General features: G+C 43.8%; 1 protein-coding gene across 1 annotated transcript; it reads right to left on the bottom strand.

The window, feature by feature from the left end:
* Positions 1–213: 213 nt before the first annotated feature.
* LOC139575477 (voltage-gated potassium channel regulatory subunit KCNG4-like) lies at positions 214–13,005 on the bottom strand. Its single transcript, XM_071400477.1, has 7 exons — positions 12,445–13,005; positions 10,345–10,614; positions 8,290–8,622; positions 7,670–7,779; positions 6,457–6,595; positions 5,543–5,765; positions 214–3,181 (listed from the first exon to the last, which is right to left on the bottom strand). Exons 2-7 carry the CDS (start codon positions 10,531–10,533, stop codon positions 2,343–2,345), a joined length of 1,833 nt encoding a protein of 610 aa, XP_071256578.1. The 5' UTR covers positions 10,534–10,614; positions 12,445–13,005; the 3' UTR covers positions 214–2,342.
* Between the last annotated feature and the right edge of the window lie 3,193 nt (positions 13,006–16,198).

Here is a 16,198-nt window from a genome sequence, read left to right as displayed (position 1 = left end):
TGTAGCATGTTACTGTACAGCTACTGAGCTCTGACGTCATGTATAGCATGTTACTGTACAGTCGCTGAGCTCTGACGTCATGTGTAGCATGTTACTGTACAGCCACTGAGCTCTGACGTCATGTGTAGCATGTTACTGTACAGCCACTCAGCTCTGACGTCATGTGTAGCATGTTACTGTACAGCCACTGAGCTCTGACGTCATGTGTAGCATGTTACTGTACAGCCACTGAGCTCTGACGTCATGTGTAGCATGTTACTGTACAGCCACTGAGCTCTGACGTCATGTGTAGCATGTTATTGTACAGCCACTGAGCTCTGACATCATGTGTAGCATGTTACTGTACAGCCACTGAGCTCTGACGTCATGTGTAGCATGTTACTGTACAGCTACTGAGCTTTGACGTCATGTATAGCATGTTACTGTACAGCCACTGAGCTCTGACGTCATGTGTAGCATGTTACTGTACAGCCACTGAGCTCTGACGTCATGTATAGCATGTTACTGTACAGCCACTGAGCTCTGACGTCATGTGTAGCATGTTACTGTACAGCTACTGAGCTCTGACGTCATGTATAGCATGTTACTGTACAGTCGCTGAGCTCTGACGTCATGTGTAGCATGTTACTGTACAGCCACTGAGCTCTGACATCATGTGTAGCATGTTACTGTACAGCCACTGAGCTCTGACGTCATGTATAGCGTGTTACTGTACAGCCACTGAGCTCTGACGTCATGTGTAGCATGTTACTGTACAGCCACTGAGCTCTGACGTCATGTGTAGCATGTTACTGTACAGCCACTGAGCTCTGACGTCATGTGTAGCATGTTACTGTACAGCCACTGAGCTCTGACGTCATGTGTAGCATGTTACTGTACAGCCACTGAGCTCTGACGTCATGTGTAGCATGTTATTGTACAGCCACTGAGCTCTGACATCATGTGTAGCATGTTACTGTACAGCCACTGAGCTCTGACATCATGTGTAGCATGTTACTGTACAGCCACTGAGCTCTGACGTCATGTATAGCGTGTTACTGTACAGCCACTGAGCTCTGACGTCATGTGTAGCATGTTACTGTACAGCCACTGAGCTCTGACGTCATGTATAGCATGTTACTGTACAGCCACTGAGCTCTGACGTCATGTGTAGCGTGTTACTGTACAGCCACTGAGCTCTGACGTCATGTGTAGCATGTTACTGTACAGCCACTGAGCTCTGACGTCATGTGTAGCATGTTACTGTACAGCCACTGAGCTCTGACGTCATGTGTAGCATGTTACTGTACAGCCACTGAGCTCTGACGTCATGTGTTACATGTTACTGTACAGCCACTGCATTCCAATTTAGGTGCTTATCAGTTTCCAAATCTGCCATTTTGAATCCATATACAGGTACGAGTGTAAAGGGCTACTCGACATATTTAGTTGGTTCCATAACATGAAATAATGACTCCAAACACTCTCTTTATATAAGACTTTCACATTTACTGGTTACAATATCGTAACCAAATAGTGTCCATCTCGTCAACGGGACCTCTTCCAGGCTGTTTAGTGTCACAGTACTTACGCAGATATCATTTCAGCTTCAGTGACAGCAGTGAACATATAAACGTTTAAAAACAGAACACATTACCTAGAATGAAATTCACTCTCACGGGTGGCCAAAATTAACAAACTGAAAACCACGCCCCCCCCCATTAGGCCATGGCTACACCTTTTCTGATAGGCTGCCACCACTACATTGCACCCACCATTATGCAATGCGAATATCGATTTCATTCAATTTAAAAAATCACGGGCCAGGTGGAGCAGTGGTCTGAGGCTGACCGGGCTGTGCCGCAACCGGCCGTGGACAGGAGTCCCATAGGACAGCGCACAATTGGCCCAGCGTCGTCCGGGTTAGGGGAGAGTTTGGCCGGTGGGGCTTTACTTGGCTCATAGCGCTCTTGCGACTCCTTGTGGTGGGCCGGGTGCCTGCAGGCTGACCCTGGACGTCAGTTGAACGGTGTTTCCTCTAACACATTGGTGCGGCTGCATTCTGGGTTAAACGGGCGGGTGTTAAGAATCGTGGTTTGGCGGGTCATGTTTCGGTGGAAGCATGACTCCACCTTCGCCTCTCCCGAGCCCGTTGGGGAGTTACAGCGATGAGACAAGATTGACAAAATAAGAAAACTGATCTCTCAAATGTGTTACTTGATTTCAGACAAAGAGCATAGAACAAGTTGAACGAACCAAAGACTAATTTTCTATTATACCAATCAGAAAAAGCAATTCAGACGAACAACAGTGTCATCCCACTTTTTACAGTGTCGAGTAAGCATCAGGTCTGGTATCCTTCTTCAGATCAGAATGCTGCAGCCGGGAGCGTAGCCTGCTGCCCCTCTGTCATCCCTCTGTTCCCCCCAGCCGGGAGCGTAGGCTGCTGCCCCTCTGTCATCTCTCTGTTCCCCCCAGCCGGGAGCGTAGGCTGCTGCCCCTCTGTCATCCCTCTGTTCCCCACAAGCCGGGAGCGTAGCCTGCTGCCCCTCTGTCATCCCTCCGTTCCCTCCTCCAAGGGACTGGCACAGAGACTCCACAAAGTCTCGACGTCTGGGCCAGTAGCTGTCCGTTTCCGCGACAGCTTCCGCCTTCATCTCTACTTCCGCCTCCCTCTCCGCCTCCCTTTCCCTCCTGTTCTCCAGGTTGTCAGCGGCCAGAGCAGCCCCCGTCTCCTCCTTCCACAGCCTCTCGTGCTCCAGCTTCAGCTCCTGGTAGCTCCTGGAGAACATGTGGAAGATGGAAGTAGCAGGAAACGCCATGATGAGAATTCCACTCAGGATGCTGCTCAGCGCTACCACCTGACCCGGGATGCTCCTCGGCACCATGTCTCCGTAGCCCACGGTCGTCATGGAGATGATGGCCCACCAATAGGAAGCTGGGATGCTGCTGAAGCTGTGCTGGGGCGCGGTGGCGGCGTTGGGCGCCAGCTCGCTCTCGGCCAGGTGCACCATGGGAGAGAAGAGGGCCATGCCGACGGTGATGAAGAGCAGGAGGAGGCTGAACTCTTGGGTGCTGCGCTGCATGGTCAGGCCCAGGGTCTGGAGGCCCAGGGAGTGGCGCGCCAGCCGCATCACGTACAGAATACGTAATGCACGCATCAGACGCAGGACCAGACCCAGCTTGTCCAGGTACCCCCTACCTGGGGAACAGAGGTGAAAGTACACAATGTTGCTTAATATGGTAGGTTGTTGATATCCAGGAACAGGTTGAATAGTTAATGCAATATACAGTAGTTTCTATTTCAGGGCTTGCCAACCATTCTCCTGGACAGATCCCTTTCTACAGGATCTGACACACCTGACTCTACTGATCACCTTCTCCTGGACAGATCCCCTCCTACAGGATCTAACACACCTGATTCTACTGATCACCTTCTCCTGGACAGATCCCTTCCTACAGGATCTAACACACCTGACTCTAGTGATCACCATCTCCTGGACAGATCCCCTCCTACAGGATCTAACACACCTGACTCTAGTGATCACCTTCTCCTGGACAGATCCCTTCCTACAGGATCTAACACACCTGATTCTACTGATCACCTTCTCCTGGACAGATCCCTTCCTACAGGATCTAACACACCTGACTCTAGTGATCACCTTCTCCTGGACAGATCCCTTCCTACAGGATCTAACACACCTGACTCTAGTGATCACCTTCTCCTGGACAGATCCCTTCCTACAGGATCTAACACACCTGACTCTAGTGATCACCTTCTCCTGGACAGATCCCTTCCTACAGGATCTAACACACCTGATTCTAGTGATCACCTTCTCCTGGACAGATCCCTTCCTACAGGATCTGAACACACCTGACTCTACTGATCACCTTCTCCTGGACAGATCCCTTCCTACAGGATCTAACACACCTGACTCTACTGATCACCTTCTCCTGGACAGATCCCCTCCTACAGGATCTAACACACCTGACTCTACTGATCACCTTCTCCTGGACAGATCCCCTCCTACAGGATCTAACACACCTGACTCTACTGATCACCTTCTCCTGGACAGATCCCTTCCTACAGGATCTAAATATTGTATTTACTTCGCCACCATGGCCTTTTCTTTGCCTTTACCTCCCTTATCTCACCTCATTTGCTCACATTGTATATAGACTTCTACTGTGTTATTGACTGTATGTTTTGTTTACTCCATGTGTAACAATTGTGTTGTATGTGTCGAATTGTTATGCTTTATCTTGGCCAGGTCACAGTTGCAAATGAGAACTTGTTCTCAACTAGCCTACCTGGTTAAATAAAGGTGAAATAAAAAATAAATAAAAAATAACACTGTTGTGCCACACTAACCTAGCTAGCTATAGCTAACCCCATTATAACACTGCTGTGCCACACTAACCTAGCTAGCTATAGCTAACACCATTATAACACTGTTGTGCCACTCTAACCTAGCTATAGCTAACACCATTATAACACTGTTGTGCCACACTAGCCTAGCTAGATATAGCTACCCCATTATAACACTGTTGTGCCACACTAACCTAGCTAGCTATAGCTAACACCATTATAACACTGTTGTGCCACACTAACCTAGCTAGCTATAGCTACCCCATTATAACACTGCTGTGCTACACTAGCCTAGCTATAGCTAACACCATTATACCACTGTTGTGCTACACTAACCTAGCTATAGCTAACCCCATTATAACACTGTTGTGCCACACTAACCTAGCTATAGCTAACCCCATTATAACACTGTTGTGCCACACTAACCTAGCTAGCTATAGCTACCCCATTATAACACCGCTGTGCTACACTAGCCTAGCTATAGCTAACACCATTATAACACTGTTGTGCTACACTAACCTAGCTATAGCTAACCCCATTATAACACTGTTGTGCCACACTAGCCTAGCTAGCTATAGCTAACACCATTATAACACTGTTGTGCCACACTAACCTAGCTAGCTATAGCTAACACCATTATAACACTGTTGTGCCACACTAACCTAGCTAGCTATAGCTAACCCCATTATAACACTGCTGTGCCACACTAACCTAGCTAGCTATAGCTAACACCATTATAACACTGTTGTGCTACACTAACCTAGCTATAGCTAACCCCATTATAACACTGTTGTGCCACACTAGCCTAGCTAGCTATAGCTAACACCATTATAACACTGTTGTGCTACACTAACCTAGCTAGCTATAGCTAACCCCATTATAACACTGTTGTGCCACACTAACCTAGCTAGCTATAGCTAACACCATTATAACACTGTTGTGCTACACTAACCTAGCTAGCTATAGCTAACCCCATTATAACACTGTTGTGCTACACTAACCTAGCTAGCTATAGCTAACATCATTATAACACTGATGTGCTAAACTAGCCTCGCTAGCTATAGCTAACCCCATTCTAACACTGCTGTCCAGATTATCCTACTATAATTCTCATTGAGTGTAATTAATGAAGTGAATTCATACAAAAAAATTGTTCACCCCCAAAAAATATGATAATGAATATGTTTGTTCCACCTGCCCCTGCACTGCCATCCTCCAGAGTCGTGTTGTTTTCGACCACCACCAGAGAGACGTAGTAGGGTAGGATGGCCACGGCATCAATGATGTTCAGGGGCCCGCGGGCAAATTCTAGTTTGGATCGAGCATGGAGGAACCGCAGCAGGAACTCCAAGGAGAACCAAGCTACGCAGACTGTCTCCACAACAAACATGTTACGACACTTCTGGGAACACTCGCCCTGGAGACGAAAAGAGAGAAAGAGAGAAAGAGAGAAAGAGAGAAAGAGAGAAAGAGAGAAAGAGACAGACAGACAGACAGACAGACAGACAGACAGACAGACAGACAGACAGACAGACAGACAGACAGACAGACAGACAGACAGACAGACAGACAGACAGACAGACAGACAGACAGACAGACAGACAGACAGACAGAAAGAAAGAGAGAGAGAAAGAGACAGACAGACAGACAGACAGACAGACAGACAGACAGACAGACAGACAGACAGACAGACAGACAGACAGACAGACAGACAGACAGACAGACAGACAGAGAGAGAGAGAGAAAGAGACAGACAGACAGACAGACAGACAGACAGACAGACAGACAGACAGACAGACAGACAGACAGACAGACAGACAGACAGACAGACAGACAGACAGACAGACAGACAGACAGACAGACAAATAGCATTTAGATATGGGGAAAATACATGGATACTGAAACAAACTACAGTTGCCGAGAAATGTACCCTTTGTTTTCCCCAACAAAGCTTGGTTTAACTATTGATGGGGAGCTATCTTCACAATCTAAACGGTTGAAAGAAGGACATTGCATATTTTTAGTAGGTTCCTTGCACCCCGGAAGACTTGTATTAGCTCCCCCAAGCTAACCCCTGGGCTTTAGCTCAGTGGTTATGTTCCACTTACCTTGCTCTCCTCTTGGCGTAGATCAGGCATGGTGCTGATACAGAGGCTGATGACTGTCACAGCTACCATGATCACAGAGAAGCAGGCAAACATCTGCCCTGCCAAGCCAGACTGGGGGTTCTCCACCACCTCTCTCAACCTGTGGACGAGAGTTAGGAAAAAAATCATATGTTTTTACCCTTTTTTGTTGGAGATTTTGTTTACAGATCCTGTTGTCTTACAAATTCATGAAGACATAACGTAAAGTTATGAGTATAACTACTGTTCTCTGAAGGAAGGACACAGCTATTTGGGATCGTGCTCGCCAGATCAGTGCATTGACTGATAGGGAACTGTGTTACGCTCTTCTCAGTTTGTCTCCTGTAACAAACAACAAGAGAAAGAAAGCCCTCTGTCTCCCTCGTCAGTCTTTGAGCACGTGACCACTGTTATACAGAGCGTGTGACCACTGTTATACAGACCATGTGACCACTGTTATACAGAGCGTGTGACCACTGTTATACAGACCATGTGACCACTGTTATACAGACCATGTGACCACTGTTACACAGAGCGTGTGACCACTGTTACACAGAGCATGTGACCACTGTTATACAGAGCATGTGACCACTGTTATACAGACCATGTGACCACTGTTATACAGAGCATGTGACCACTGTTATACAGACCGTGTGACCACTGTTATACAGACCGTGTGACCACTGTTATACAGAGCATGTGACCACTGTTATACAGAGCATGTGACCACTGTTATACAGACCATGTGACCACTGTTATACAGACCATGTGACCACTGTTATACAGACCATGTGACCACTGTTATACAGAGCGTGTGACCACTGTTATACAGACCATGTGACCACTGTTATACAGACCATGTGACCACTGTTATACAGACCATGTGACCACTGTTATACAGAGCGTGTGACCACTGTTATACAGACCATGTGACCACTGTTATACAGACCATGTGACCACTGTTATACAGACCATGTGACCACTGTTATACAGACCATGTGACCACTGTTATACAGAGCGTGTGACCACTGTTATACAGAGCATGTGACCACTGTTATACATGTACTTGGGTGCTGGGTGAAGATGCTGATCCTGGGCCAGTTTAGCATTTTCCCCAGTAATGGTTAAGGTTAGGATTGAAGGAGGGGAAGCTGATCCGAGATCTGTACCTAGTGTTTAACCCTGCTGTTTCTACCTGCTCATCAGCCTGCGGTAGCCCGTCTCCGTCTCAGCCAACAGGGGGAGCCTCTGTAGCTTCATCCTCCTCTGTCTCCACTCCTCCTCCTTACGCTCACGCTCCGCCACCTCAATCAAAATCACAATCAAGATCACAATCAAGATCACAATCGAAATCACAGTCAAGATCACAATCAAGATCACAGTCAAGATCACAATTAAAATCACAGTCAAGATCACGGTCAAGATCACAATCAAAATCACAATTAAGATCACAATCGAAATCACAGTCAAGATCACGGTCAAGATCACAATCAAAATCACAATCAAGATCACAATCAAAATCACAATCAAAATAACAATCAAAATCACAGTCAAGATCACAATCAAAATAACAGTCAAAATAACAATCAAGACCACAATCAAGATCACAATCAAAATAACAATCAAGATCACAATCAAGATCACAATCAAAATAACAATCAAAATCACAATCAAGCCTTAGTTATAAAGGCAACTTCACATAAATGTCCCAATAAATGGAGCCGTCTTCTAGACCAGGTTCCCCTTGAAAAACAGTCAGATAAATATGAAATAAACGTTAAATAAACAAACAAACACTTTACAGAAACAATGTACCTCCTCGACACGTGTCAACATGCGCCGGCGGCAGCAGCGTTCCATGTGGGCGGGGTCGACCCCCCAGTAGTCCAGCTCATCGTGCAGTGACACGGCACACAGCTCCCGCAGGAGGCGGAGCTTCCCGGCCGCCAGGAAGTTCACGACGACCCGGAACGCTGTGGGGCTCCGGTCGAAAAAGTACTCCCTCTGGGTCTCATCGTAGTCGTCACAGAGCCTGGCGATGTCCTCGGGGCTGGAGCAGAGACGCAGCCGCCCAAGCCGGGTGAGAGGGAACTGCTCCAGGGTGGTCCAGGGGAACGTGTAGCGGTTACCTCCCACGTTGATCAAGGCCTGGGTAACAGAGTACAGAAAATATATCCGGTTTTATTGATTAAGTTAGTGTTAGGAATTTTATGAATAATGACTAAAACAATGTCTACATTTAGGTAAAACTATAACTAATTGAACTCTGCACTGTGTTATTATTATTTCTGATTAATAATGTTAATTCATAAGGAAGGGATTATGTAGTATGAACAAGGAGGAATTAAAACATAATAAACACCATTCCAACTTAGTCAGAGAGATTTGTGCTGTGGGTTATAAAGTAAGCAAAAAGGGTCGTTAAACTATGGTTGAACTGACCCAACTTAGCCCTGAGATGTTTAGATAAGGCAGTGAGTAACTTTTTAGGTCTTCCATTATCTTGAGTTGTCTGCTAAAGTGGTAATAAATTATAGTGAGCCTTCAGGAGAATAACTGATATTGTGTGTCACGTGTGTGCGCTGGTGAGTTGGAATGAACTTTCGAACCTGTTTTATCTTGGTTAAGAGGAGGAGATTTATTCTGTAACCAATGACGTCATATTTTGTGTATAAACTGTTGTTTATGGTTAAATGGGAGCGTGCTCCGAGAATAAATACTATTATCTAATTTTAATAAGACTGTACCCTGTCTATTTTATGTTAATAAGTATCTTACAAATACTTAGAAATAGACAGATTGATTTTAATTAATGAGTACATAGAGGAATTATTTAATTCCCTTGACAGTTAGTCAATATGAGCTTCATAACTATTGAATACATGTTATTACATTCATGTTTCTATATGTCAAAAATGACTGAGTTGCTTTGGATAAAGGCATCTTCTAAATGTAATATAATATAATGTTATTATTATATTCTTATTATTATATTATTACTATTATTATTACTATATTATTATATTATTATTATTGTATTATTACTATTATTCTTATTATATTTCTATTATTAGTATTATATTATTATTATTATTACTATTGTTATTATTATTATTACTATTATTATTATTGTTACTATTATTACTATTATTATTATTATATTATTAGTATTATTATTATTATTATTATATTACTATTATTAGTATTATATTATTAGTATTATTATTATTATTATTGTATTACTATTATTATATTATATTATTACTATTATTATTTTAATATTACTATTATATTACTATTATTATTATTGTATTATTATTAGTAATATTATATTATTACTGGTAGTATTATTATATTACTAGTATTATTATAATAGTATTATTACTATTATTATTATATTATTACTAGTAGTATTATTATATTACTATTATTATTATTCAAATATTGTTATTATAATTGTATTATTACTATTATTATATTATTAGTATTATTAGTGTTATTATTAGTATATTATTATAGTATTAGTACTGTTAATATTATTGATATCATTGTTATTGTTATTTGTTATATTACTATTACTATTAGTAGTAGTAGTAGAATTAGTAGAAGCAGAAATAGTAGCAGTAGTAGCAGTGGTAGTAGTAGTAGTAGTAGTAGTAGTAGTAGCAGTGATAGTAGTAGTAGCAATGGTAGTAGCAGTAGTAGTAGAAGTAGCAGTGGTAGTAGTAGTAGTAGTAGGAATAGTAGTAGTAGTAGTGGTAGTAGTAGAAGCAGTAATAGCAGTAGTGGTAGTATTAGTAGTAGGAATAGTAGTAGTAGTAGTAGCAGTAGTACTACTAGTAGTAGTAGTAGCTGTAGTAGTAGTAGTACCTGCAGGGTGTGGTCGATAGAGGGCCAGGCCCCGTCGGGGTCGTTGCGGAGCAGCTGGGCGTGCTGATAGTACACTCCCTTGACTGTCTCTGTCTCTGGGATCTCTGTGAAGAAGCGGTCCAGGCTGCTGTTGTCGCTGCTGACCGAGTAGTTGGTGAAGTCATGGTTAGCGTTGCTGATGATGGGCATGGTGGCATTGGGACGGTGTGTGTGTGGTCAGGTGGTCAGGAAGAGGGCCACGGACCTGGGCCACGGACCTGGGCCACGGACCTGGGAAGACAGGAACCAAGACTGTTGGATGAATAACTTAGCTTGACACCTGAAGACGTGTACTAGCTCTCTAGAAAAACGTTCACTTTAAAGATGTTGCAAAATACTGGTAACTTTTACAAAAGACCCAAGTTTTCCAGAAACCCCGGTTGGAAGACTCCCGGAATCAGGAGGGAATAAGCAGGACATCTGGAATCAGGAGGGAATAAGCAGGACATCTGGAATCAGGAGGGAATAAGCAGGACATCTGGAATCAGGAGGGAATAAGCAGGACATCTGGAATCAGGAGGGAATAAGCAGGACATCTGGAATCAGGAGGGAATGAGCAGGACATCTGGAATCAGGAGGGAATAAGCAGGACATCTGGAATCAGGAGGGAATAAGCAGGACATCTGGAATCAGGAGGGAATAAGCAGGACATCTGGAATCAGGAGGGAATAAGCAGGACATCTGGAATCAGGAGGGAATGAGCAGGACATCTGGAATCAGGAGGGAATGAGCAGGACATCTGGAATCCTCCAACTACGATTTCTGGAAAACCTGGGAATTTTGGTTACATTTCCTGAAATTGTGCAACCCTATGTATATAGGACAGGGTTGGGTAGGTTACTTTACTGTAATCTGTTAAAAGTTACTAGTTACCTGTCCAAAATTGTTGTCAGTAATGTAATTTTTGGATTACCCAAACTCAGTAACATAATTGGATTGCTTTCAGTTACTTTTGGATTACTTTCCCCTTAAGAGGCAATAGAAGAAGACAAAAATGATCCATCAAACGCATTTGGTGTGTCATCATAGTGGTCTCTGATTGATGGTCATCATTTGATGTGTCATCATAGTGGTCTCTGATTGGTGGTCATCATTTGATGTGTCATCATAGTGGTTTATGACTTGTTGTCAGACTCGCTCAGGTAGAACAAACTTAAATGTCCGCCTTTTTTCAATGCTGAATTGAATGTCATTGAGAAAACAGAAAGGTGTCATGATGTAATTTATTTAGCTAACATCCTTTCTGAATTTAAACATAATCCAAGAAGTAATAATCTAGTTTTTCAAAAGTGTCTTTAATCTGATTACAATATTTTTGCTGGTAATGTAACTGATTAGAGTTACCATTTTTGTAATCAGATTACATGTAACCGATCCATTAGTCCCCAACCCTGATATAGGCCTATGATAGGCTCTACATTTATTCACAATTGTCTGGTAAATATTAGTCTTTAGACATCCAATTTAACAGTTATTGCATAGGCCTGTCCCAAGAATATCCCTGCCAGTTGGAAAAGCTATCATTATGAATCTATTGTGACTACTGCACTACACCATGGTCCCTGCCCGAATGGAACCCTTTATAGTGTACTATTACTTTGGACCATCAGCCCCATACCTTGCACTGTGTAGAGAATAGTTTGCCATTTGGGATGCATTGCCTATCATGTCTTGTTCCAAATCAATTCCAAACGCCCAAAAGACTTTAGCCTGATTTACATTTGAGATCTAAAATGTGATCAATGTGATAGATATCTGCCATATTGAGTCTGCCAGTAAGCCATTTGACAAACGTGTGAATAAAATATGAGGCTGAAATATAATATGAATATGGATATATTTGATGACGTAGAAATAAATTCCATTGTAGATATATTTATAGGGCTATATGTAAATATATAACAATAATTTGTGAATAGCTTTATAGGGAAAACAAATGATTTCACTTGTTTTTTGTGTGTTTTAAACATCTATTTGGCCTTCATAGCAACAACAACAAAACATTGTAATGAATATATGCGTGGCAAAATAATTACTTCACAAAGAGAGAACGTTACTTACCGTCGCTGACAACTCGTTTTATCCTCTCTTACTTTATGGTGAATTGACTTCCATCATGGGCGAATTATTTCGCGTCAACATCCTTCAAATTGACCGGCCATACGTGCGCTCCGCTGCACGCAGACAACTTTACGAACTATGGTAGGCCCATTCATAAACGGAACGGCAGTGAAAACAAAGTACGAAACGAAATGGGTGTGATGTCTGTCCATGTTTAGGCTACCCCGAGAGCTCTTGTCTTGTTCCCAAAAAAAACACTGGGCACACACTGGTTGAATCAACGTTGTTTCACGTGGAATATACTTTGAATTGACGTCTGTGCCCAGTGGGAACTGCTCGTCTCCCCGCAACACAGGTCCGTCCCTACAGAGTAGGTACGGCGCGTTCACGTTCGGGAACTAATCTGGAGTGTTTTTCCCCTATCCGTATTAATTCCACATCATCTACATTGGTTCAGCAGGTGGTTGGGGACAGGCGGCAACTGGAAGCCCATTGACAGATTTGAGAATAAAAGCGATTATCTAACGGTTCTGTCCTCCGAAAATCTCTCTCCCCCTCTCGTGTCTTTCTCTCTCCCTTTCTTGCTATGACTCTTTATCTCTCCCCCTCTCTCTCTCTCTTTCTTTGTGTGTGTGTGTGAACTATTTCTTCCCCTTTAGTGTACTGCATGACCGCTTGTTTACAATTGGACACATACTGTAAAGCCTTTATCTAACGTTTTTATAGCCTGCGGATTTAGAATTCCAAACACAGAGAGGATTAGTGCAGGACAGAGAAAGATGAGGTTCCCAGCCTCCATTTAATTTATGTCAGCAGACTTCTGCCTTGAACAGACGAACTTCACACACATGCACAAACACATGCACGCAGCCACGCACAATCTCTCTCGCACACACACACACAGCTTTGTTTTTGTGAAATTTTTGGACTTTTTGGAGTGTAAAAATGTTTGACCAACAGAAATTATATTTTCTCCTAACCCTAACCCTTAGCCTAAGCTAACCTTAACCACAAAAACCCCTAACCATAAATCTAACCCTAACCTTAACCTTAATCCCAAAACCCTAACCATAAATCTAACCCTAACCATAAATCTAACCCTAACCATAAATCTAACCCTAACCCTAAACATAAATCTAACCTTAACCTTAACCACAAAAACCCTAACCATAAATCTAACCTTAACCGTAACCACAAAAACCCTAACCAAAAATCTAACCCTAAACTTAACCTTAACCACAAAAACCCCTAACCATAAATCTAACCCTAACCCTAACCATAAATCTAACCCTAACCATAAATCTAACCTTAACCTTAACCCCAAAACCCCAAACTAACCCTTAAGCTTAAAATAACACTTGAACAAATTCAGGACCTGAAAAAAAAGTGATTGTTTTCCTTCCTTTTCAGGACATTGAGGTGAATTATTAGGACATTGGGGTGAATTGTTAGGACATTGAGGTGAATTGTTAGGACATTGAGGTGAAGTGTTAGGACATTGAGGTGAATTGTTAGGACATTGAGGTGAATTGTTAGGACATTGAGGTAAATTGTTAGGACATTGAGGTGAAGTGTTAGGACATTGGGGTGAATTGTTAGGACATTGGGGTGAATTGTTAGGACATTGAGGTGAATTGTTAGGACATTGAGGTGAATTGTTAGGACATTGAGGTGAATTGTTAGGACATTGAGGTGAAGTGTTAGGACATTGAGGTGAATTGTTAGGACATTGGGGTGAATTGTTAGGACATTGAGGTGAATTGTTAGGACATTGAGGTAAATTGTTAGGACATTAAGGTGAATTGTTAGGACATTGAGGTGAATTGTTAGGACATTGAGGTGAATTGTTAGGACATTGAGGTGAGTGTTAGGACATTGAGGTGAGTGTTAGGACATTGGGGTAAATTGTTAGGACATTAAGGTGAATTGTTAGGACATTGGGGTGAATTGTCAGGACATTAGGGTGAATTGTTAGGATATTGGGGTGAATTGTTAGGACATTGGGGTGAATTGTTAGGACATTGAGGTGAATTGTTAGGACATTGAGGTGAATTGTTAGGACATTAGGGTGAATTGTTAGGATATTGGGGTGAATTGTTAGGACATAGGACATTGAGGTGAATTGTTAGGACATTGAGGTGGATTGTTAGAACATTGAGGTCCTGATAATGTAGGTGAACAAGTATACTTACTGTTAATCCAGCCTCAAGAGGACATCTGACTCACACACACAACACACACACACACACACACACACACACACACACACACACACACACACACACACACACACACACACACACACACACACACACACACACACACACACACACACACACACACACACACCTTATCTCTCCCTCCTATTGCGTAATGCCACTGTATGCCAGCGATGCAGACGGGAGATGGTATGGCATTGTAGTAACACAACAGATAAGACTTGTCAAGGTCCGCGATGCACACCCTTTGAAATAGCAGGTCGGTTGGCTAGTATTGTGGACAACCTCACAGACAAATACAGCTACTCTGTGACAAACAGTCTATTTTTTAAATGTATTTTTTTTAACCTTTAGTTAACTAGGCAAGTCAGTTAAGAACAAATTCTTATTTACAAAGGCGGCCTAGGAACAGTGGGTTAAGTCTAGGTCTCGGTCAGTAGTGTGGATAATGACGTGGCGGAGGGGTGGTGGAGTGGCGTCCATCTGATGAGATGTTAAATGCAGATCCTAATTCTCTGTTGTTACTATCCCAGACAGGCCATGATACTCATCACTGCAGGACAGGGACAGTGACAGGCCAAGACACTCATCACCCCAGGACAGGGACAGGGACAGGCCGTGACACTCATCACACCAGGACAGGGACAGTGACAGGCCCTGACACTCAACACCCCAGGACAAGGACAGTGACAGGCCATGACACTCAACACCCCAGGACAGGGGATAGTGACAGGCCAAGACACTCAACACCCCAGGACAGGGGATAGTGACAGGCCAAGACACTCAACACCCCAGGACAGGGGATAGTGACAGGCCAAGACACTCAACACCCCAGGACAGGGACAGTGACAGGCCATGACACTCAACACTGCAGGACAGGGACAGGGACAGGCCGTTACACTCAACACCCCAGGACAGGGACAGTGACAGGCCATGACACTCAACACCCCAGGACAGGGGATAGTGACAGGCCAAGACACTCATCACACCAGGACAGGGACAGGGACAGGCCGTGACACTCATCACCCCAGGACAGGGACAGGGACAGGCCGTGACACTCATCACCCCAGGACAGGGACAGGGACAGGCCGTGACACTCATCACACCAGGACAGGGACAGTGACAGGCCATGACACTCAACACCCCAGGACAGGGGATAGTGACAGGCCAAGACACTCAACACCCCAGGACAGGGACAGTGACAGGCCATGACACTCAACACTGCAGGACAGGGACAGTGACAGGCCGTGACACTCATCACCCCAGGACAGGGACAGTGACAGGCCGTGACACTCATCACCCCAGGACAGGGACAGGGACAGGCCGTGACACTCATCACACCAGGACAGGGACAGTGACAGGCCATGACACTCAACACCCCAGGACAGGGGATAGTGACAGGCCAAGACACTCAACACCCCAGGACAGGGACAGTGACAGGCCATGACACTCAACACCCCAGGACAGGGGATAGTGACAGGCCAAGACACTCAACACCCCAGGACAGGGACAGTGACAGGCCATGACACTCAACA

This window comes from Salvelinus alpinus, chromosome 5, assembly GCF_045679555.1.
Source record: "Salvelinus alpinus chromosome 5, SLU_Salpinus.1, whole genome shotgun sequence".
NCBI lineage: Eukaryota > Metazoa > Chordata > Actinopteri > Salmoniformes > Salmonidae > Salvelinus > Salvelinus alpinus.
Note: the sequence above shows the minus strand (reverse complement) of the source record. Positions and strands in the feature narration are given on the sequence as shown.